The sequence below is a fragment of the Aotus nancymaae genome, unplaced genomic scaffold, assembly GCF_030222135.1.
Source record: "Aotus nancymaae isolate 86718 unplaced genomic scaffold, 86718_ANA_hifiasm-v0.15.2.pri h1tg000914c, whole genome shotgun sequence".
Taxonomy (NCBI): domain Eukaryota; kingdom Metazoa; phylum Chordata; class Mammalia; order Primates; family Aotidae; genus Aotus; species Aotus nancymaae.
Window position 1 is genome coordinate 37884 of NW_026989330.1, and position 23530 is coordinate 61413.

The 23530-nt window shown below is 43.0% G+C and overlaps 2 protein-coding genes across 2 annotated transcripts in view; one reads left to right on the forward strand and one right to left on the reverse strand.

Moving 5' to 3' along the window:
- LOC135268154 (uncharacterized) overlaps positions 1-23530 on the forward strand; it is a 64968-nt gene that overhangs the window by 15640 nt on the left and 25798 nt on the right. The window contains exon 4 of the mRNA XM_064372145.1: positions 23256-23365. Within this exon, the coding sequence (XP_064228215.1) occupies positions 23256-23365 (110 nt within the window). The remainder of the gene's footprint in view (positions 1-23255; positions 23366-23530) is intronic.
- Positions 18195-18874, reverse strand: LOC135273301 (small ribosomal subunit protein eS8-like). Its single transcript, XM_064372143.1, has one exon. The coding sequence runs from the start codon at positions 18857-18859 to the stop codon at positions 18308-18310; it is 552 nt and encodes a 183-aa protein (XP_064228213.1). The 5' UTR covers positions 18860-18874; the 3' UTR covers positions 18195-18307.

The following is a 23530-nucleotide window of genomic DNA, read 5'->3' on the forward strand; positions in this document are numbered from 1 at the left end:
TGCCTCGGCCTCCCAAAGTGCAGGGATTACGGGCGTGAGCCACTGCGCCCGGCCCTGTCACAAGAGAGATTAATGCCTGTTCATTGACTCTAGTAATGTATTAGTGTAATTTTTGTCTTCACAGCAGTGCAGCTTAGGTCTTACCTGAAGAATATGTCTTGGAACAATCAGATGTTCTGAGAACTATAATGTTTACTGTTAAAAGATCATATGTGGTAGGAGGCATGATGTTGCACACCTGTAATCAGTTTCTTTGTTGTTCGTTTGAGATGGTGTCTTGCTCTGTTGCCTAGGCTGGAGTGCAGTGGCGCGATCTCGGCTCACTGCAACCCCTGGCCCCCACTGCCTGGCTCAAGCAGTTCTCCTGCCTCGGCCTCCCAAGTAGCTGGGATTACAGGCGGCTAATTTTTGTATTTTTAGTAGAGACAGGGTTTCACATGTTGGCCAGGCTGGTCTTGAACTCCTGACTTCGTGATCCACCGGCCTTGGCCTCCCAAAGTGCTGGGATTACTGGTGTGAGCCACCGTGCCTGGCCAGAGTCACAACTTTTATCTAGAACCTGTGAGGTTAAATGGGTTTATGAATTTTTCAAGTTATAGAAATGTAATTTAAATATATAGGAATTACATCTCCCAGGGGAATGTGTACTCAGACATAATATGCTGCAAAATTATTAATATTCTCACTAAGAGGAGTGAATAAAGACTAAAGCAACTCATAGTGTAGGCCAGTATTTGCCTTAAAATGACTTTGTTGAAGTGTACCAAAAACTTGACATTTATGGGATTTTGAAATTGTAGATAAGAGATTTTGGACCTACATATGTTCTATATATTTGAAGTTTTCACTTGCCGTTTACAAATATATTATAAACCCCATGAATTGTAAATTACCTTGAGTTATATGATTATTTCTGGAAAAAGTACCAGGAGTAAAATGTGTTTTGGTGACTCGACAAACTCTAGTATATACATAAAATGGAATACTCCTCAGCAGTAAAGAAGAAACTACTCGTGTACCTAACAACATGGATGAATCTCAATGGCAATATGCTGAATGAAAGAAACTAGACTCATAAGGCTATATACACTGCCATCAGGAGGAATGAAATGCTGATTTATGCTACAACGTAGATGAACCTTGAAAATATTATGAAAGAAGCCAGACCCAAAAGACCAAATATGGAACAATTTAATTTATATGAAATATCTAGAGTAGGCACATCCATAGAGATAGAAAGCAGATTGGTGGTTGTCAGGGACTAGAGGAATGGGGAATGAGTCTCTAATGGGTATTGGGCTTCAGTCCCTAATGGGTATGGGACTTCTTTTGGGATGATAAAAATGTTCTGGAACTAGGTAGTAGTGTTGGTTGCACAACATTGTGAATGTACTTAATGCTTCTGAATTTTATACTTTAAAATGGTGCATTTTATGTGATGTGTATTTGCTTACAATTTTTTTAAAAAGGCTACATACTGTATGTGTATGTGTGATGTCACTTATGTGACATTCTGAAAAAGGCAAAATTTTAGGAATTGGAAAGAGCAGTGGCCAGGGTATTGGGGGAGGCATTAACTGTAAAGTGGAAGCATGAGGGGATTTTTAGGTATAATGCAATTGTTCTGTAATCTTGATTGTGGTGGTAATGGTGTATCTGTATTAAATTTACTGAGTTGGTAACTATTGTGGTTATGTTTGAGAACATCTTTTTTTTTTTTTTCTTTAAGACAGAGTCCTGCTCTGTTACCAGACTGGAGTGCAGTGGTATGATCTTAGCTCACTGCAACCTCCGCCTCCCGGGTTCAAGCAGTTCTTTTGCCTCAGCCTCCTGAGTAGCTGGGACTACAGGTGTGTGCCACCTAGCTCAGCTAATCTTTGTATTTTTAGTAGAGATGGGGTTTCACCATGTTGGCCAGGATAGTCTTGATCTCTTGAACTCATGATCCGCCTGCCTCGGCCTCCCAAAGTGCTGGGATTACAGGCATGAGGCACTGTGCCCAGCGTTTTTTTTTTTTTGTTTTTTTTTTTTCCCTTAATGGAGTCTTGCTCTGTTGTCCAGGCTGGAGTGCAGTGGCATGATCTCAGCTCACTGTGGCCTCCACCTCCTGGGTTCAAGCAATTCTCCCTGCTTTATCCTCCCGAGTAGCTGGGATTATAGGCTCCTGCCCTCACTCCCAGCTAATTTTTGTATTTTTTCTTTTATTTGAGATGGAGTCTCTCTCTGTCACCCAGGGTGGACTGCAGTGGCATGATCTTAGCTTACTGCAACCTCCGCCTCCTGGGTTCAAGTGATTCTCCTGCCGCAGCCTCCCGAGTAGCTGGGACTACAGGCGTAGTGCCACCCAACCCAGCCAATTTTTGTATTTTTAGTAGAGACAGAGTGTCACCATATTGGCCAGGCTGGTCTCGAACTTCTGACCTTGTGATCCACCCACCTTTGCCTCCCAAAGTGTTGGGATTACAGGTATGAGCCACCGTCCCCAGCCTAATTTTTGTAGTTTTTAGTAGAGATGGGGTTATGCCATGTTGACCAGGCTGGTCTTGAACTCCTGACCTTAGGTGAGGAGTTGGCCTCCCAAAGTGCTGGGATTACAGGCGTGATGCACCATGCCTGGCTGAGAACATCTTTATTCTTAGAAAATACATCCTGAAGTTTTTAGAAGTAAAGGACTACGATGTATGCAGCTTTCTCTTATGGTTTAGAAAAATAAATTTTCTTTTTTTTTTTTTCCCCTAAACCATAAGAGAAAGGGGGAAGGGAGAAAGAGAGTAATAAGTAGATGGATCACAATGTTATATTAACCGTTGAATCTGGGGCTGGACGCGGTGGCTCGTGCCTGAAACTTTGGGAGGCCGAGGCAAGCAGATCGCCTGAGGTCAGGAGTTCGAGACCAGCCTGGCAAACATGGAGAAACTCTCTGTCTACTAAAAATAGAAAAATTAGCTGGATGTGGTGGCAGGCATCTATAATCCCAGCTACTCAGGAGACTGAGGCAGGAGAATCATTTGAACTCGGGAGGCGGAGATTGCAGTGAGCCAAGATCATGCCATTGCTCTCCAGCCTGGGTGACGGAGTGAGAATCTGTCACACACACACAAAAAAGGTGCATCTGTGTAAAGCCTATATGAATCTTTTTCCTCTATTGTGTTATTACTGCAATTTTTTTGTAACTTGGAAATTATTTCCAATAAAAAGTTGAAAAACTGACATAAAGCTGATATATTTTATTTTTAAATGATCAGCAGAAACCTTGTAAGCTGAAGACTGCAATGAACATCTTCTGTCAACAAGTAAACTATAGAGCAGTAGTTCTCAGAGTGGATCCTGGACCATCATCATCTCTTTACCACCTGGGAACTTGTTAGAAATTCAAATTCTTAAGCCCCATTCTAAACCTACTGAATCAGAAACTCTGGGGTGGGGCCCAGTAATCTTCGCTCTTAACAAGTCCTCCTGATAATTTTAATGTACCCTGAAGACCACTGGCAGTAGATTAACTGTTTGTTTAGATTTATTATTCTAGAACCTTTGCGCGTTTTAAAAGTGACTTAAGCAAGAGGACCTTCTGTAAGTAGACAAAGCTAATGCTTATGTGCTTTAGGAGCCAGTGCTGATCACATGCCTTGCCTACCTAGTATCCGTTCTCCTGCTCTGCATAGCAGGAGAAGGAGCTGTAGTAGTGTTGGTACCGTCTTACAACTTTAATTATGTGTAACTAAGGACATATACCTTAGTTGTTTTTTCTGTTTATATGTGATACATTTTCTCCAGAGATCTTGGAATGGTTGTAGATCTTCTCATTCATATGGTGTTTCTGTGACATACGAATGCAGGCAGAATTGCTTTTGATTTTTAGGTAGCTTTTCATACTACATAGTATATAAGCTTGCTGTGATATTTTTCCAAAAGGGATTTATATATTTAAGCAAAAAATGATACAACTTCTGGATTATGTTTCCTATTAAGTCTCAAACATAGAAAGTAATTATAGTAACTGAAGTGCTGCAGAATTATTTTAGTACTGGTTTATTAACTAATGTCACAAAGTTAGAGGATTGCTAAGGTGATGTTAGTAGGCTGGCAGTGTTCATGTGGTGAATGGACAGTTCTTATTCTTGGGAAGGAAATTTCTTCTTGGAAAGTGAGCATTTGCAGTGACTAGATCAGTCATTTGGTCTGCCGCCTGGCATTTTGGGTCTACTGAAAGTGACGTTGTAGCAAAGGCCCTGTACCTTCTGCATTTCTTTCTTTTTCTTTTTTTTTTTTTCTTTTTTTTTTTGGTACGGACAGGGTCTTGCATTGTTGCCAAGGCTGGCCTTGACCTTCTGTCAAGCAATCTTCCCACCTTAGCTTCCTGAGTAGCTGGGACTACAGGCACATGCCACCGTGAGACGGAGTTTCACTCTTGTTGCCTAGGCTGTAGTGCACTGGCACGGTCTTGATTCACTGCAGCCTCCGCCTCCCAGGTTCAAGTGATTCTCTTGCCTCAGCCTCCCAAGTAGCAGAGATTACAGGCGCCCGCCATCATGCCCAACAAATTTTTTGTATTTTTTCTTACTAGTGATGGGGTTTCATCATGTTGGCCAGGTTGGTCTCGAACTCCAGACCTCCGGTGATCCACCTGCCTTGACCTCCCAAAGTGCTGGGATTACAGGTGTGAGCTATCATGCCTGGCCTGGTTTCTTCTTTTTTTTTTTTTTTTTTTTTTTTTTTTTGAGACGGAGTTTCGCTCTTGATACCCAGGCTGGAGTGCAATGGCGCGATCTCGGCTCACCGCAATCTCCGCCTCCTGGGTTCAGGCAATTCTCCTGCCTCAGCCTCCTGAGTAGCTGGGATTACAGGCACGCGCCACCGTGCCCAGCTAATTTTTTGTATTAGTAGAGACGGGGTTTCACCATGTTGACCAGGATGGTCTCGATCTCTTGACCTCGTGATCCACCCGCCTCGGCCTCCCAAAGTGCTGGGATTACAGGCTTGAGCCACCGCGCCCGGCCTTTTTTTTTTTTTTTTTTTTTTAAATTTTTTTGAGGTGGAATCTCAGTCACCCAGGCTGGAGTGCAGTGGTGCAGTCTTAGCTCACTGCAACCTCTTCCTCCTGGATTCAAGCAATTCTCCTGCCTCAGCCTCCCTAGTAGCTGAGATTACAGGCACCCACCACCACACCCAGCTGATTTTTATATTTTTAGTAGAGACGGGTTTCACCATGTTGGCGAGCCTGGTCTCAGTCTCCTGACCTCAAGCAGTCCACTCACCTTGGCCTCCCAAAGTGCTGGAATTGTAGGGGTGAGGTACCGTGCCCTGCCTAAAATTTTTTTTTTTTTTTTTTGAGATTGGGTCTTACTACGTGGCTCAGGCTGGTCTTGCACTCCCAGGCTCAAGTAATCCTCCTGCCTTGGCCTCCCAAAGTGCTGAGATTACAGCCACTGAGCCCAGCTGCCCTGTACATTTCTTAAGGGTAACAGGCTCATATCTTTTCATTACTCATAATTGAAATATTTTGAGTCTTTACCTCCGTGTCGATAAAACAGAAATAACTTAAGAAGAAAATTTCAGAGAGAATCTTTCAATTTAGGAATAGAAATCCATTGTGAAATTGGAGATTTGACATTGATGATAGAAAACATGCATAGTAGCCAAGTGTGGCGATCTCTGCCTGAAGTCTTTAGCTACTCAAGAGTCCGAGACTTGAGCTCAGGAGTTTGTGACCAGCATGGGCAATATAGTGAAATTCTGTCCCAAGAAAGGGAAAAGAGAAGAGCACATAGCTTACGGTATCCCAAATGGAGAAGCTAAAGACAGAATAGCTTAACATCAATTTAGGAAAAAAATTATAATTGAAAAGTGCAAATACACATTTTGCATTGTTTTTGGCATTTATAGAAAAGACAGGTAAATACTTTTCGTGTTTTTTTTTTTTCTTTTTCTTCTTCTGAGATGGTCTCACTGTTACCAGGCTGGAGTGCAGTGGTGTGATCTTGGCTCGCTGCAACCTCCGACTGCCTGGTTCAAACTATTCTCCTTTGTGGCTGGGATTATAGGCATGTGCCACAATGCCTAGCTATTTTTTTTCTATTTTTAGTCCAGACAGAGTTTCACCATGTTGGCCAGGATGGTCTCAATCTCCTCACCTGTGATCCACCCGCCTTGGCTTCCCGAAGTGTTGGGATTACAGGCGTGAGCCATTGCACCTGGCCAACACTTTTGGTTTCTTAGGGAAAAGGTAACCATTGGCTGATTGGAAAATATCATGTTTACTTGTCACATCTCTAAAACAACAGAAGGTCTTGTTTTTAACCAGGAGTCTTATCAGTTTTGGTGCAACATTTGGGAAGGATGTGGCAGTTGAAACTTAAGGAAAGGTGGCTGAGCTTAAAAAATCAGAATGTCTAGGAAGCCAAGAGATGCTTTTAGGGCTGGGCTGGTCTTGTGAAGGCAGTGGGTGGATGCTTTGGCTGATCTAGGGAAGAATCTGTGATTCACTGGTGCAGGGATCAGGTTACCCTGGTGAGACAGGTCCTGGAACTAGGGTTAATTTGGTCATTTTCAGAATGACCTGGGGTTTGGCATATTTATTTTATTTTTAAAATTTCTCGCTGGGTGCAGTGGCTCATACCTGTAATCCCAGCACTTTGGAAGGCTGAGGCCAGCGCATCACTTGAGCTCAGGAGTTTGAGACCAGCCTGGGCAACATGGTGAAACTCCATCTTTCCAAAAAAAAAAAAAATTAGCTGGATGTGGTGGTGCACGCCTGTAGTCCCAGCTACTTGGGAGGCTAAAGCAGGAAGATCACTTGAGCCAGGGAGGTGAGGGTGGAGGTTCCAGTGAGTCAAGATCATGCCACTGCACTCCAGCATGGGCAACAGAGAGAGACCCTGTCTCAAAAAAATAAAATAGTGGATGTAAAATAAAATAGGGGTGGCTCAAACCTATAATCCCAATACTTTGGGAGGCCAAAGTGGGTGGATCGCTTGAGGCCAGGAGTTTGAGACCAGCCTGGTCAACATGGCGAAACCCCATCTCTATTAAAAATATAAAAATTAGCCAGGCTGGTGGTATACGCCTGTAATCCCAGCTACTTACTTGGGAGGCTTAGGCATGAGAATTGCTTGAACTTAGGAGGAGGAGGCTTCAATGAGCTGAGATCACACCACTGCACTCCAGGCTGGATGACAGAGTGAGACTCTGTCTCAAAATGAAATAAAATAAAATAAAACAATTTTCAAGGTAGAAGTCTTGTAGTCAGCCTTACTATTGTTGACAAGGACATGGTCCTGAGTACAGAAATCTCGGCAGTTGATAAAGACAGGAAGACAGAAACTTCTTACAAGAAGTTTCCAGATTTTGCATCTTCTGACATCTCAGCTAAATGACTCTGAGGAAGAGGATACCACTTACCAGTTTTGAGACACGGGAAGGTTATATTCTCTTCCTCAGAATCATTGAGCTGAGATGGAATTTGCCTCTCTCAGATTGGGGAAGGTGTTTGAACTCTGCTCACAGCCCTCTGTCAGTTACACTGCCTTGCTGAGTTCCCTCACCCTTCCTTAGATAGAATTACTGTTGGCTTCTGTAGTCCTCACTTTCCTCTTTTGCCAAATGTTCAGGTAGCTTTGGCTGAATCTTCCAGGTTTGATAAAGCTGTATGGGCTTCCTGTGCCTTTTGGTAGTTAGGAGTCACTGAAGTTGGGGTACTTCTGCTAGAGTGACAAGAAGAAAAGGGTCGTAACTCAGCCTGTATAGTTCAGGGGGCTTTTTGACTCTTAGCTACACTCCAGGTAGGGGATATTTATTTATTTCGAGACGAGTCTTGCTCTTTCGCCAGGCTGGAGTGCAGTGCCGCAATCTTGGCTCACTGCAGCCTCTGCCTCCCGAGTTCAAGTGATTCTCCTGCCTCAGCCTCCAGGATAGCTGGGACTACAGGCACGTGCCACAACGCCCAGCTAATTTTTGTATTTTTAGTGGAGACGAAGTTTCACCATGTTGGGGAGGCTGGTCTCGGTCTCCTGACCTCATGATCTGTCCTCCTAGGCCTCCCAAAATGCTGGGATTACAGGCGTGAGCCATGGCACCCAGCCAGGAATTTATTTATATAATTACCTTAAATGAGTACCAGGTAGAGGCTAGAGGCCATCAAAACTATTTACAGGCTTTTAAAATACATTGACAGTGGCTTCTTCCTTTAACCCTGTGCTTGCAACAGAACATCTGGTGAGACTATGCTGCTCACCGTTTCTAGGTTACGTTCTCTACCCTTGCAATGTAAATTAATTTTTACCTGGTTTCTTGTTTCTTGCATGGGTTATCTCTTAGGTCTTCTGTCTGACTTAGGACTAGGCAGTGGTGACGGTTGCACTACTTCGGCAATATACCACTGAATTGTATTATGTACTCATTCTTTTAAGAGTAAGTTTTATAGTACTCTTATCACCCAGGATGGAGTGTGGTAGCATGGTCTTGGTTCACTGGCAACCTCCACCTCTCTGGTACATGTGATTCTTCTGTCTCAGCCTCCTGAGTTGCTTGGATTACAGGTGTCCACCACTACACCTACCTAACTTTTGTATTTTTTTTTTTTTGGTAAACACAGGGTTTCACCATGTTAGCCAGGCTGATTTTGAACTCCTGACCTCAAGTGATCTGTCTGCCTCAGACTCCCAAAGTGCTGGAATTATAGGTGTGAGCCATTGCATCCAGCCCATTTTTAAAAATTATACTATGCTCTGTAACCGTGAAGAAGTTAGGAGTTATTCTTTAGTATTACCTGCCTTTCTTTTTGTCTTTTTCTTTCTTTTTGTGAGAAAAGGTTTTGCTCTGTTGCCCCGGATGGAGTGCATTGGCATGCTCACGGCTCACTGCCTTGTCAACCTCCCGGGCTCAAGCTATTCTCCTACCTCAGCCTCCCTAGTAGCTGGGACTATAGACATGCACCACCATGCCTAGCTGATTTTTTTGTATTTTTTGTAGAGGCAGGGTTTTGCCATGTTGCCCAGGCTGGTCTCAAACTCCTGAGCTCAAGTGATTCACCTGCCTCAGCCTTCCAAAATGCTGGGATTACAGGTACGAATCTTACTTTTTTTTTTTTTTTTTTTTTGAGACAATGTCTCACTTTGTCATCCAGGCTGAAGTGCAGGGGTGCAATCTCAGCTCACTGCAACAGAGGTTGAATCCTCCTGGATTCAAGTGATTCTCCTGCCTCAGCCTCCCAAGAAGCTGAGATTACAGGCGCCCATCACAATGCCCAGCTAATTTTTGTATTATTTATTTATTTATTTTGAGATGGAGCTTTGCTCTTGTTGCCCAGGCTGGAATGCAGTGGCGCAGTTTCAACTTAACCTCAACCTCCACCTCTCAGGTAAAGCGATTCTCCTGCCTCAGCCTCCCAAGTAGCTGGGATTACAGGCATGGGCCACCACACCCGGGTAATTTTGTGTTTTTAATAGAGACGGGGTTTCTCCATGTTGATCAGGCTGGTCTCAAACTCCTGACCTCAGGTGGTCTGCCCACCTTGGCCTCCCAAAGTGCTGGGATTATGGGCATGAATGAGCCTTATTTTTGGAGACAGGGACTCACTCTGTTGCCTAGGCTGGAGTACAGTGATGTGATTATGGCTCACTGCAGCCTTGAACTCCTGGGCATGGCGCAAGTGATCTTCCTGCTTCAGCTTCATGAGTAGCTAGGACTATAGGCATGTGCCACCATACCAGCCAGTTTTTAAAATTTTTATTGAGAAGTTGCCTTGCTGTGTTGCCCAGGCTGGTCTCAAATTCCTGGCCTCAAGTGATTCACCCACCTTGGCCTCCCAACAGTGTGGGGATTACAGGTGTGAGCCACTATCCCTGGCCTGCCATTCTGATTAGTTTATGCCTGTCCTGTTGAAACTGTTGGGTAGTGTTATTATTTGTTAATTGATTCTTTCATCCAACTAATATCTGAGTGGCATTAAGATGCTGGGATATGCTGGTAAATGTAATGTAATCTTTGACCCTAAGGAGCTTCGGTTTTTGTGGAAAATGGGTATCTGGGAGTATTCCTCTTCTACTCGGCTATGGTATTTTACCCTGCCTCAGCCTCCTAAAGTGCTGGGATTACAGGCATGAGCCACTATGCCTGGCCTACAATGCATATTTTTTAAAAATAATATTTTCCACCTTGTAATGTAGTTAAGAGTTTGTAGATTTCCTTTTTTTTTTTTTTTTTTTAAACAGTCTTGCTCTGTTGCCAGGCTGGAGTGCAGTGGTGCGATCTCAGCTCCCTGCAGCCTCCATCTCCTGTGTTCAAATGATTCTTCCGCCTCATCCTCCTTAGCAGCTGGGATTACAGGCACCCACCACTATGCGCAGCTAATTTTACTATTTTTCGTACAGACGGGATTTTGCCATCCATGTTGACCAGGTGGTCTCAAACTCCTGACCTCAGGTGATCCACCCTTCAACTCCAAAGTATGAGTTAACATATATATGCAAACTCTAGAAATAAAGTATTAAGTCAAACCTCCCAAGAAATTTCCCCCAAAAAGGTGCTAACAGATGTTATTTTATTTTATTTATTTATTTTGATACAGAGTTTATCCCTCTGTTACCCAGGCTAGAGTGGTGTAGCGGCGTCATCTCGATTCACTGTAGCCTCACCTCCCAGATTCAAGCAATTCTTCTGCCTCAGTCTCCTGAGTAGCTGGGATTACAGGTCCCCACCACCGTGCCTGGCTGATTTTTGTATTTTTAGTAGAGAAAGAGTTTCACCATGTTGGCCAGGCTGGGCTTGAACTCCTGACCTCAAGTGATCTGCCCTCCTTGGCCTTCCAAAATTCTGGGATTACATGTGTGAGCCACCGTGCCCAGCCTTTAATTTTAATTTCTAAAACTATGCAGTAGTATTACATTCAGGGAACAGCATAGAATTTTCTTTTCCTTCATTTGTATTATTATTAAATACAGTCATGCATTGTGTAATGACAGGAATACATTTTGAGAAACGGATCATCAAGTGATTTTGTCATTGTGTAACATCGTAGGGTATACTTACACAAACTAGATGTTACAGCCTTCTATACAGTTAGGCTATATTGTATGGCCTGTTACTTCTAGGCCACAAAACTGTATAGTGTGTTACTGTATTGAATAATTGTGACAATTGCCATAGGCAATTGTGACACAACGGTGTTTGCATATTTAAATATAGAAAAGGTAATGCATCGTGCCACCAAATACAATAGCTGTGATGTCACTGGGTGATAGAAATTTTTCAGTGCCATTATAATCTTATGGAACCATTGTTTTATATGCATGCATTTTGCTGTTGATCAAAACGTAGTTAAGCGGTACATGCTCACTTTGGTCTGGGTGCTGTGGCTCACGCCTATAATCCCAGCACTTTGGGAGGCCAAAGCGGGCAGATTGCCTGAGGTCAGGAGTTCAAGACCAGCCTGGCTAACATGGTGAAACCCTGTCTCTACTAAAAATACAAAAATTAGCGGGGCATGGTGACATGCGCCTGTAATCCCAGCTACTCGGGAGGGTGAAGCAGAAGAATCACTTGAACTCAGGAGGCAGAGGTTGCAGTCAGCTGAGATCGCGCCACTGCACTCTAGCCTGGGCAACAAGAGTGAAACTTCAACTCAAAAAAAAAAAAAAATACTCACTTTGTTTATCAGACAATGAATATGTTTGACAGATATACATACGTATTTATCAAATGAACCCTTTTTAGGGGGGAAACCTTAATTAAGGGTAGGCTGGTATTTTTAAATGTCTGCCTGAAGGACAAGTGCTATAAGGAAATTTCAGTGGTATTTGCAGTTGACGTTGGCATAAAGTAGGGGGATAAACAGACCCCAGGTGAATTGATAGATGGGTGTCTGAACATGTTCAAGAATGATGTCTTGAATAATGTTTGCCTCCTGAGTTATGTAGGCAAAGCGATGATAAAAGATGTTCCTCCCTCTTGATGCCAGCTAATTCTGATACTAACTACCTGGAGTTAGCCTCAGACTCCACAGGTTGAAGGGTTTGGTCACATAAGACTGTTCTTCAGACACCAGTTGCAGTGATCAGTTATTCGGTCCCAAGGTTACCTACACTTCTGTTTGATTTGACTATAAAATTGGAGGTTCCCACAGTCTACCCCTTTAGATTTGATAACTTTCTAGTATGGCTGCAGAAAACTCAGGGAAACACTTAGCTTATGTTTATCAGTTTTTTATTAAGTATACAATTAGCCAGATGAGGAGATAGGTAGGGCAAAGTCCAGAAGGGTCCTGAGTGTTGAGTGTAGGATTCTCTGTCCTGTGGAGTATGCCACCCTCCCAGCATGTAGATGTGTTCATCAATCAGGAAGCTCTGTGAGCCCTTTTCTGTAGTTGTTTTTATGGAGGTGTCATTATGTAGGCATGATTGATTAAGTTATTGGCAATGGGTTATTAGCTCAATCCCGTCTCCCCTCCCCGGAAGTTGGTGGGTGGTACTAAAAGTTCTGAGCTTCTGGTCAAGGCTTTGTCTTTCTAGGTAGCCCTCATCCTGACACTATCTAGGGGCGTTCCAAGAGTTGTCTTATTAGAACAAAAGACACTCTTATCACCCTAATCACTCAGGAATTTCCAAGGGTTTTAGGAGCTGTATGCCAGGAACCTGGGACAGATCAAGTATCTTTCTATGATACCACAGATGGGGACCCCAAAGCAAGCTCTGGCTGGTATCTAGTGCCTTTAGTTGGCCACTGGATATCTGTTACAGGGCATAAGTGGCCCAGTGGGGTTGCTGTTTAACTCGTCTCTGCAGTATTAATCTCATGTACCTTGGCTCATGGCCTGGTCATTTCAGGTCTCACCTAATGCCAGTTGTCTAATCCTTCTCTGAATGCAAGTTCACTTCTGGAATAGGTGAATGGCTAGGCCACTATGATTTGCTGTCATCCTGAGCTAAGTTCCAGCTCAGAAACCAGCTTTGCGGAATCATCCCAGAGCCTTTATTTTACTTTGTTTCTTTATTTTTTTGAGACAGTCTTGCTCTGTAGCCCAGGCTAGAGTGCAGTGGTAAAGTCATGGCTTACACCAGCTTCAACCTCCCAGGCTCAGGCGATCCTCCTGCTTCAGCCTCCCAAGTAGCTGGGATTACAGGTGTGCACCATGACACCTGACTGATTCAAAACCTTTTGTAGAGATGGGGTTCCACTCTGTTGCCCAGGCTGGTCTCAAACTCCTGGGTTTAAGTGATCCTCTTGCCTCAGCCTCCCAAAATGTTGGGATTATAGGTATGAGCCACTGAACTTGGTCCCAGAGCCTTTTAGAACAGTGTTGAGTTACCCTTTGTTTGCAGGGGAAAAAAATGTTTATGGGCCATATTTTTCTTCCTAACAAAACAAAAATAGCCATGTGACCTATGTAGGAAGCAGATACATTGTCAGTATACACTAAAAGTCAGGAAATTCATGCTGCCTTTCAGCTGCTGAAGTACTCAGACATATTTGAGAATGGGTAATGCAGAGACAGCTGTCTGATCTTTGGTCTCCAATAATGCTTATTTCATTGCATCTCTGAAACCACCCTGCCAAGGAGTTAACCATCCTTGCTACTTTGCATATGGGATACCACAGGCCCAGAGAGATGTAGCTTGACTGAGATCACATGGTGAGTTAGTTGTAGCTTCTGCAAATGTACAGAACTCTAGAAGCTACTTTTCTTGTGTGTGGTTCCAGTGATGATGGTCATTATAAGTGATGTACCTGGTATTATGCTAGGTTTAGGGATACAGAAGTGAGAAGAAGATCCCAGTCCCTCATCTGGGACCTCTGTTTTTTTGGTGTCACCTCTCTGCATAGTCAGTTTACTAAAGTATTAATGCTACTGTTCTGGTTGATCCTTCTCTCATGCCTGTACCATCTTTTCTGCCAGATTGAAGTGTTCTTGCTTGGAAAGCAGATTTGCAAAGGTACTCTTTTTCCTGATGGTTGCTCTGCAGATTGGGTCTTTTTGTTTGTTTGTTTTTGAGACAGAATCTTGTTCTGTCACCTAGGCTGGAGTGCAGTGGTGCAATCTCGGCTCACTGCAACCTCTCCTTCCCGGGTTCGAGTGATTCTCCTGTCTCAGCCTCCCGAGTAGCTGGAAATACAAGTGTGAGCTACCATGCCCGGCTAATTTTTATTTTTATTTTTTTTAGACAGAGTCTCGCTCTGTCACCCAGGCTGGGATTATAGGCATAAGCCACCATGCCTGACCTTTTTTTTCATCTTTTTAGTAGAGACAGGCGTTTAGTAGACACCGTGTTAGCCAGGTTGGTCTTGATCTCCTGACCTCAGGTGATCTACCCGCCTCAGCCTCCCAAAGTGCTGGGATTATCGGTATGAACCACTGCACCTGGCTGTTTGGTTTTTTTTAAGTGAACAAAAGTTGAATGAGCTGACTGGCTCTTTAAATAATAATTACTCCCCCTTTTGACTTATGTAGCATCTTGGGGTGATCTATGACTATTTGTACTTGTCATGACTTCCATTAGATTAAACTCTGGGGGCAAATACATTGCTCTCCATTGTGCTCATATGACACCATTACTGCCAGTGGAATTGAAGTAAATTGAGTAAGGGCAAGTGTTTCCTAACGTTATTCCAGGCCCAAAGAACCATCATCAAGATGGAGTGGCCCTGGGATTAATTTTGGACTTGAAAAAAAATGAAAACCAAACTAATTTTTTTATTTAACCAGTTGGCACAGATACAGAATAAAATAAGATAGACCCATGTATAGTTTTTAAAAATTTAGGTCAAGTGGCTCATGCCTTTAATCCCAGCACTTTGGGAGGCTGAAGCATGTGGATCACCTGAGGTCAGGAGTTCAAGACCACCCTGGCCATCATGGTGCAAAACCCTATCTCTACTAAGAGTACAAAAATTAGCTGGGCATGGTGACACATGCCTGTAATCCTGGCTACTCAGGAGGCTGAGGCAGGAGAATTGCTTGAATCCTGGAAGTGGAGATACAGTGAGCTGAGATGATGCCACTGCACTCCGTCCTGGGCGACAGAGTGAGACTCTGTCTCAAAAGAAAAAAAAAAAAAAAAAGAAAAATTTAAGAAATAATCATCAGTGTGTATCTTCCTTTTTTCATTATTATTATTATTTTTCTTTAAACCAGCAACCCTTATATGTATAGCTGAAGGGGAAATAATTGAAAGTGTTTATAAGATTTCAAGGTGATGGACTGGGCACGGTGGCCTACTCGGGAGCCTGAGGCAGGAGAGTCACTTGAACCCGGGAAGCAGACAGTGAGCTGAGATCGTGCCATTGCACTCTAGTGTGGGCTACAAGGGCAGAACTCTGTTAAAAAAAAAAAAAAAAAAAAAAAAAAAAAGATTTGAAGGTGATGGATTTCATGTGGACCAGTTTTATCCTTCCCTCATGGTAATTTGACATATAAATCAGATATTTTCCTAATTTTCATAATGAGAGTGGGGTTTTTTGTTGTTTGTTTTGAGATAGGGTCTCACCCTGTTGCCCAGGCTGGAGTGCATTAGGGCAGCCATGGCTCAGTGTAGCCTTGGCTTCTCAGGCTCAAGTGAGCCTCCCACCTCACCCTCTCAAGTAGCTGGGACTGTAGGTATGTGCTACCACACCCGGCTAATTTTTTCTATCTTTTTGTAGAGACAAGGTCTCATTATGTTTCCCAGGCTGGGACTCCTGAGCTGAAGTAATCCCACCTTGGCCTCCTAAAGTGTTGGAATTACAGACATGAGCCACCACACCTGGGCTCAGATGAGATTTTAACAGAGCAAAATACCTATTGGAAATCTTGCACACAAGGCCTCCTTTATTCTGTTACTCCCATTGACAAGAATTCAGACACCTGGATCAATTCTGTTTTGATTTTGCTAAAGATATTTTACTTTTCTAAAAACCTGTATCGTCAGTGAAATGGAATTAGGAAAACAGGACCCATAGACAACCTCTTGAATCTGTCAATTTTTCATGGTGCCTTTTATAGTCATAATGCTTTGTTCTACAAAAATAATACTCTTTGTTTAGAGAAAAAAGGCCGTGTTGTGTCCCTTCATCTCCCTGCTACTTATGTTATTTTGTTTTATTTTATTTTATTTTATTTTGGGACGGAGTCTCACTCTCGCCAGACTGGAGTGCAGTGGCGCGATCTCGATTCACTGCAACCCCTGTCTCCCGGGTTCAAGCAATTCTCTTGCCTCAGCCTCGCGAGTAGCTGAGATTACAGGTGTGTGCCACCACGCCCAGCTCTTTTTTGTATTTTTAGTAGAGATGGGGTTTCACCATGTTGGCCGGGATGGTCTTGATCTCTTGACCTCGTGATCCGCCTGTCTCGGCCACCCAAAGTGCTGGGATTACAGGCCGGAGCCACTGAGCCTAGCCCGCTACTTATGTTCTTTAAAATCCTGATTCCTCCTTTTCCTTTCTGGATGTGTATTCTGGGCTTTTTCAATGTCAACCAGTACTCTATTGATGGGAAATTCAACTGGACTTGGGTATGTTAATTGGGTTTTCCTAGAACATCTCGTTTGCCTAAACAAATATTCCTTATAATTATTATGAAAATTGGACCTGTTATAGACTAATAATTGACTTAAACCATACAGGGTTATGTTTGTCAGCATCTTGTGAGTCAGCTTTTCCAGAGGCAGAGACTGAAGAGTTAGTTCTGAGATTGAATATTATTTTTCAGGGTTTTGTTTCGTGTACCTTATTCTCCTATAACCACCTGGTTGGCATTTATCACAGATACAGTTTTGGGAAACAGACAACCACATGGTTAATGAAGGTAGAGAAGATGTGAAATTTTGTTGTTACCTTTATAGGTTTTTCTTCCCTTGCCCTGTTCTCATTCTTCTCATGTGCCAAAAAAGAAAAAAAGTATAAGGAGGCCCGGCATGGTGGCTCACGCCTGTAATCCCAGCACTTTGGGAGGCTGAAGTGGGCGGATCACCTGAGCTCGGGGGTTCAAGACCAGCCTGGCCAACATGGCAAAACTCCGTCTTTACTAAAAATACAAAAATTAGCTGGGCGTGATAGTCCCAGCTACTCAGGAGGCTGAGGCAGAAGAATCGCTTGAACCTGGGAGGCGGAGGTTGCAGTGATCCAAGATTGCGCGCCATTGCACTCAAGCCTGGGCAACAGAGAGAGACGACGTCTCAAAAAAAAAAAAAAAAAAAGTATAAGGGGAATTCATATTTCTATGAGATCTGTAAATTTAGATTAGAAAATCTAGTTAGCTATCCTTTTAAAAGTCATATAAATAAGCACAAAGACCCACCAGACTTCTTCCCAGCAAGTGACAGTGGAGGAAAAAGGTAATAAAATAGACTTTTGATACTCTGATTGATAAAAGTAAATCTGTTGATGAGAAGGTTAATACTGAGTTTACTATCTTAATGATTCCATATGGTTCCTAGCAATTCTGATCTCAAGGGGGTTGGTTGTTTTTAGAATGTTTAGGTCTCTGGGTAGAATATCTTCTGTGCCTTTTCTGTGAATTGTAAATTTACATTTGGAAAATAAAAAAAAAAAATCCCTGATTATCCCACTATAGCAATACAACGACTGTAATCATTTTGACATACAGTTGTGTTGCATTATATGCATTTTCTGGGTTTTGTATGTCCACCTGTGCTTGTTTGAACTCTTTCCCCCACCCCCCGACTTCCCACACCCTGTTTTCTCACTCCTGGAGTGAGCATGGGCAGTGGGGATGAGACTCGCCTGTGGCTTCAGTTTGTCTCCTTTTCTAAGTTTCTCTGAGTGAGCATTCACTGTGCTGGCTGTGATTCTGTTATTTAAAGCAATATATTTTCATACCTTATGGCCCTTAAATGCAAGCCAACCTCTTCCTCTGGTGTCAACCAAAGGAAAACTGATCTGTTGCAGCGCTGGAGGAATTGCCTCTAACCCCTGAGTTAGATGCAGTTTCACTGAATTCCAGTCCTTTTTTCTATATACATTTTACATAATTATCCATAAGGGTACATTCATTTTTAAGGCTCTTAAAATATACTATATCAAGTGTCTTTTCATATTGCTATGCAACTTTTATAGCCCTCATTTACAGGATTAGTTTTTGTCTTTTCAGAAGAATTTTGGGAGCCAGTATAATCAGCTCCTGAGAATGTTTTCTAATTTGCATACTCAGGTCTACTCTCAATTGTTCTGCCATATTATTTATTTATTTATTTTTTGGATAGAATAAACACCTTTATTACATAGGTGAAGAAAAGAAAACAAGGATTTATTTGCCTTTCTGGGCCTTGATTTTCCTAAGATAGAACTCCAACTCTTTGCCCTCTAGCACATAGCCATCTGCTCAGCCACACTGTCCCGGCCTTGAAGCGATGCATGCAAGCAGCTTGCCCTGTTGGAACTGCTCCTCCAGGAGACTGCTGATTTTGGCATTCTTTTTCCTTTCGTCGTATTTCTTCTGAATTTTTTTAGATCGTTTTTTGTTTAAAATCTCTTCTTCCTCAGGAGTCAGCTTGGCTCCCTTCTTGCGGTCCAGGGGCAGTGCATAGTGGGACTCGTACCACTGTCGGTATGGTGTGCTGTCGATGAGCACGATGCAGTTCTTCACCAGGGTCTTGGTATGGACCAGCTCGTTACTAGACGCGTTATAGACAACATCAATGATCCTGGTTTTTCGAGTACAACACTCTGAGCCCCAGGAGAAATTCCCCACGTCCAGCCTCAGGGCACGGTATTTCTTGTTACCACCCGGCACACGGACTGTGTGGATGCGGCGGGGGCCAATCTTGGTGTTGGCAGCCGGGCGCCCCAACTCATACTTCCGCTTCCTGTGGTAGGGCTTTCTCTTTCCCCCGGTCTTGCGGTGCTTGTGCCAGTTGTCCCGAGAGATGCCCATCGCTCGGCGCTGGCTGGAAAGAGCCTGCCATAGTTATTTTAAAATAGAAGCAACTGTTATGCTGCTAAGTTGAGTATTTCTTAACTAGGCTTAATTTTTTTAACAGGGGCGTAGATGTATGTGTTCAGGCATATGGGACCCTTTCTGTAACGAGGCTCTGTAGAGTCTAGAATTAAGATTATTTAAATTGGTCTATGATCTTACTGAAGAGTGAGAGGCTAGAGTGTAGTGGTTAAAAACATCGACCTGAATCTGGACTGCCTGCATTTAAAGCTCAGTATTGGTACTTATTTGGTTACTTTGATCAATTTACCTATCCTTCTTTGCCTTATTCCCCATGGCTAAAATCAGGTTAATAATATTTACCTCATAAGATAGTATTGTGAATATTAAATCAGTACATTCAGAATAAAATCTTTTGTTGTTGTGGTTGTTGTTGAAGCTGAGTCTCGCTCTGTTGCCCAGGCTGGGGTGCAGTGGTGCCATCTTGGCTCACTGTAACCTCCTGCCTCCCAGGTTCAAGCAATTCTCCTGCCTCAGCCTCCCGAGTAGCTGGGACTACAGGTGTGTGCCACTACACCTGGCTAATTTTTGTATTTTTTTTAGTAGAGACGGCATTTCACCATGTTAGCCAGTGCTGGGATTATAGGCGTGAGCCACTGCGCCTGGCTAGAATAAGATTTCATTGTCTATTTTGGTGATTGCTGAAAATCCTTATGATACAACCATGAGTCTTGAGCACACAAAATGCCTTTTTTTTTTTAAGTTTTAGACAGTGTAGTTAAACGTTAAATTTCTGTTCTTGTTTGATAGCTAAAGTTTCAGTCGGAATAAATTTAGTGTTGGGCTTATGAATATAATAATGAATCTGAAGTATGTTGTCAACATATAGTATTGCAGGATTGATGTCTAGAAATGCTGTATTAGATGCTCATACTGTCTTCTGTATCTTTTCCTTCCCAGTGTCTACTTGACCTTTAGCAAAGTATGACCGTTGTCATGAATCTTTTCTCTCTCTGTCCACAGATTCTGTGTGCTCCTCTGGGCCACAGTGGTTACTTCTTTAAGCATGGAAAGGAAACTTAGGGCTTTGCCAGTTTTGGTATTAGTTCCCCATGTTTTTCATCCGGGCAGCTGTGGAGAGGGTTGCTTTCTGCGTCCCTGGGTGCTCCATTGATATGTTCTGTAGAGGTAATCAACACACTCGAGAGTACACCTGCTTGGTGTATGCATTTGTTTTTAGATCACATTGAAAATGAAAAGCAGAGTTACAAAGCAAAATTACAATAATGCTAATTTTTACAATAATGCTAATTTTTACAATAATGCTAATTGCTCCTGTGTTTGCCTTTACCAGAGATTGATTGATTGATTGATTGATTTCTTTCTTTCTTTTCTTTCTTTCCTTATTTTTGGAGGGGGGAGGTGGGGGAGAAGGAGTCTTTGTTGCCAGTCTAGAGTACAGTGGCTCGATCTCAGCTCATTGCAGCCTCCGCCTCCTAGGTTCAAGTGATGCTCCTGCCTCAGGCTTCCAAGTAGCTGGGACTGTAGTTGGTAATGTATAGCGGTATAAGAGCCTCTATCAGCTTTTGTTTATCTGAGAATGTCTTTATTTTTTTCCTTAATTTTTAAAGGACGGTTTTCTCAGATACAGAATTCTCGGTTGTCAGTTTATGTTTAGGTCGTTTTTTTGTTTTTTTTTTTGAGATGAAGTCTCGCTCTGTTGTCCAGTCTGCAGTGCAGTGGCATGATCTCGGCTCACCCCAACCTTCACCTCCTGGGTTCTAGTGGTTCTCCTGCCTCAGCCTCCTAAGTTAGCTGGGCCTATAGGTGCCTGCCACCATGCCCAGCTAATTTTTTGTATTTTTAGTATGACTAGGCTGGTTTTGAGCTCGTGACCTCAAGTGATCCACCCACCTTGGCCTACCAAAGTGCAAGGATTACAGGCGTGAGCCACTGTGCCCAGCCTAGGTCTTGTATGATCATACATTTTGCCTTGGCATTTATGGCTTTCTAAATTTCTCAACATACGTGTTACTTTGGAATGTCCTAATTTGCCAGAGTTTCACCTCAACTTCTCTGCCTTTTTTTTTTTTTTTGAGACGGAGTTTCGCTCTTGTTACTCAGGCTGGAGTGCAATGGCGCGATCTTGGCTCACCGCAACCTCCGCCTCCTGGGTTCAGGCAATTCTCCTGCCTCAGCCTCCTGAGTAGCTGGGATTACAGGCACGCGCCACCATGCCCAGCTAACTTTTTTTTTGTATTTTTAGTGGAGACGGGGTTTCACCATGTTGACCAGGATGGTCTCGATCTCTTGACCTCGTGATCCAATTGCCTCGGCCTCCCAAAGTGCTGGGATTACAGGCGTGAGTCATGGCGCCCGGGCTTTTTTTTTTTTAAAGAGACAGGATTTCACCGTTTTGTTAAGGCTGGTCTCGAACTCCTGACCTCACATGATCCACCTGCCTAGGCCTCCCAAAGTGCTGGGATTACAGGTGTGAGCCACCGCGCCTGGTTCTTGGGCATCTATCTGTAATCTCTTGCCCCATATGTCTGTTAGTGTCTGTTAGTCTGTAGTCTGCTTCACAGCTTTCATTAGCAATACCTGCTGCTTTTTCTGCCTAAGTTTTGTGTTAGGTTGAAATAGAAACGAGCACCTTATGCCTGTCCTTCAAATACCCCTAGACAGGGTAGAACAGATACCTATGATAATTTACAAGTAAGGTCTGTTTTGCTCTTTGAGGGAGGGAGCTGGGAATTGGGCTTATACTGCTTTAAGACCAAAACCGCTGCCATGCTGGAGAAGGAGTGGGGCAAGGGTGAGTAAAAACACTACAGAACTTTGCTAGTGTTTTTAAGATGGCTTTTTCTTGATTGGATATTGGCTTGTAGACCTTGGCTGTTTTCTAAAACTCTGACAAAGTTGTTTCACACAGTTATTGCTTGTTTTCTGATGTTTCTATGAAGGAATGAGACCTTGAAACTTCTGGTCTGCCATTTTGATGACTATGGGCTGTCTTTTTACTCTCTTGATAGTGTCGTTTGATACACAAGTTTTAAATTTTGAAGAAGTTCACTTTAATTTTTATTTTAAAGTTCCTTGTGCTTTAGGGGTCATATTTAAGAAATCATTGCCAAATCCAAGGTCATGAAGATTTGCCACTTTTTCAGTAGCTATAACAAAGGTCCAGGAGATAACTTTTCATCTTGACTTGAGTTCCATGTCTGTCTTCAAAGCAATGACTGTAGTGAGAGTAATAGATTATTCTGATTGGTCGTGCCGGATGGTGTTAGAATAGGTCCGAGACAGTGGGGTTGATACTACAATGCTGTTTCCAAAACGAAAGGGCTAGTGAGCACTAGAAAAATCAGTAAATACTTATTTTATTTAGTAAATGTGAAGCATTCATAGCACATTAAAAAGTTTATGGTACCCAGAGTACACTTTTTCTTTTTTTTTGAGACTTGAGTTTCTCTCTTTTTACCCAGGCTGGAGTGCAATGGCACGATCTCGGCTCACCGCAACCTCCGCCTCCTGGGTTCAAGCAATTCTCCTGCCTCAGCCTCCCAAGTAGCTGGGACTACAGGCGCGCACCATCACGCCCAGCTAATTTTTTTGTATTTTAGTAGAGATGAGGTTTCACCATGTTGACCAGTATGGTCTCGATCTCTTGACCTCGTGATCCACCCGCCTCGGCCTCCCAAAGTGCTGGGATTACAGGCGTGAGCCACCACGCCTGGCCACTTTTTTTCTTTCTTTGTTTTAAGACATTCTCACTCTTTCCTGAGCTGGAATGCAGTGGTGCAGTCTTGGCTTACTACAGCCTCAACCTCCCGAGCTCAAGCGATCCACCTTAGCCTTCCAATAAAGAAGTTGGGACTACAGGCATATGTCACCATGCCTGGCTAAGTTTTGTATTTTTTCTTTTTTTGAGATGGATTCTTGCTCTGTTGCCCAGGCTGGTGTGCAGTGGCATGATTTTGGCTCACTGCAGCCTCTGCCGCCCGGGTTCAAGCAATTCTCCTGCCTCAGCCTCCTGAGCTGGGATTACAGGCACCTGGCACCATGTCTGGCTAATTTTTGTATTTTTAGTAGAGATGAGGTTTCGCCATGTTGCCCAGGCTGGTCTCAAACTCCTTGGCTCAAGTGATGTTCCTGCCTTGGCCTCCCAAAGTGTTGAGGTTACAGATGTGAGCCATCGCGCCCCACCCCAGAGTACACATTTTAATTAAAAATGTATTTTTCTTATTATAAATATAATATGTAAATGTTTAAAAGTGAGCTCCAGAATTATTGCTGCTGATGTGGTGGTCCTTGATAAACTAAGAAGTGGGAAACTAGTTTAACTTTTAATTCATGTTCTAAAGTACTAATTTTTGTGGTTTATTTTATACAGGTACTGCTATTACCAGAATTTGGTAGAAGAAGGATCTACTTGTTGGCAGCCTCTTGATAAAAAGAGATGTGGGGGGATTCTCGACCTGCTAACAGAACTGGACCTTTTCGGTAAGCTCTGAAATTTGCATATTGAAATTGCCAGTGTTTTAATTCTAAATATGTAACATTTTGGCCTACTGTAAAGGAAGATAATTTCTCTGCTGAGAAGTAGTTTCTGATTTTTTTAAAAATAGAAACTCAATTTGGAAAATAATTTCAAAAATGATTGTGAGA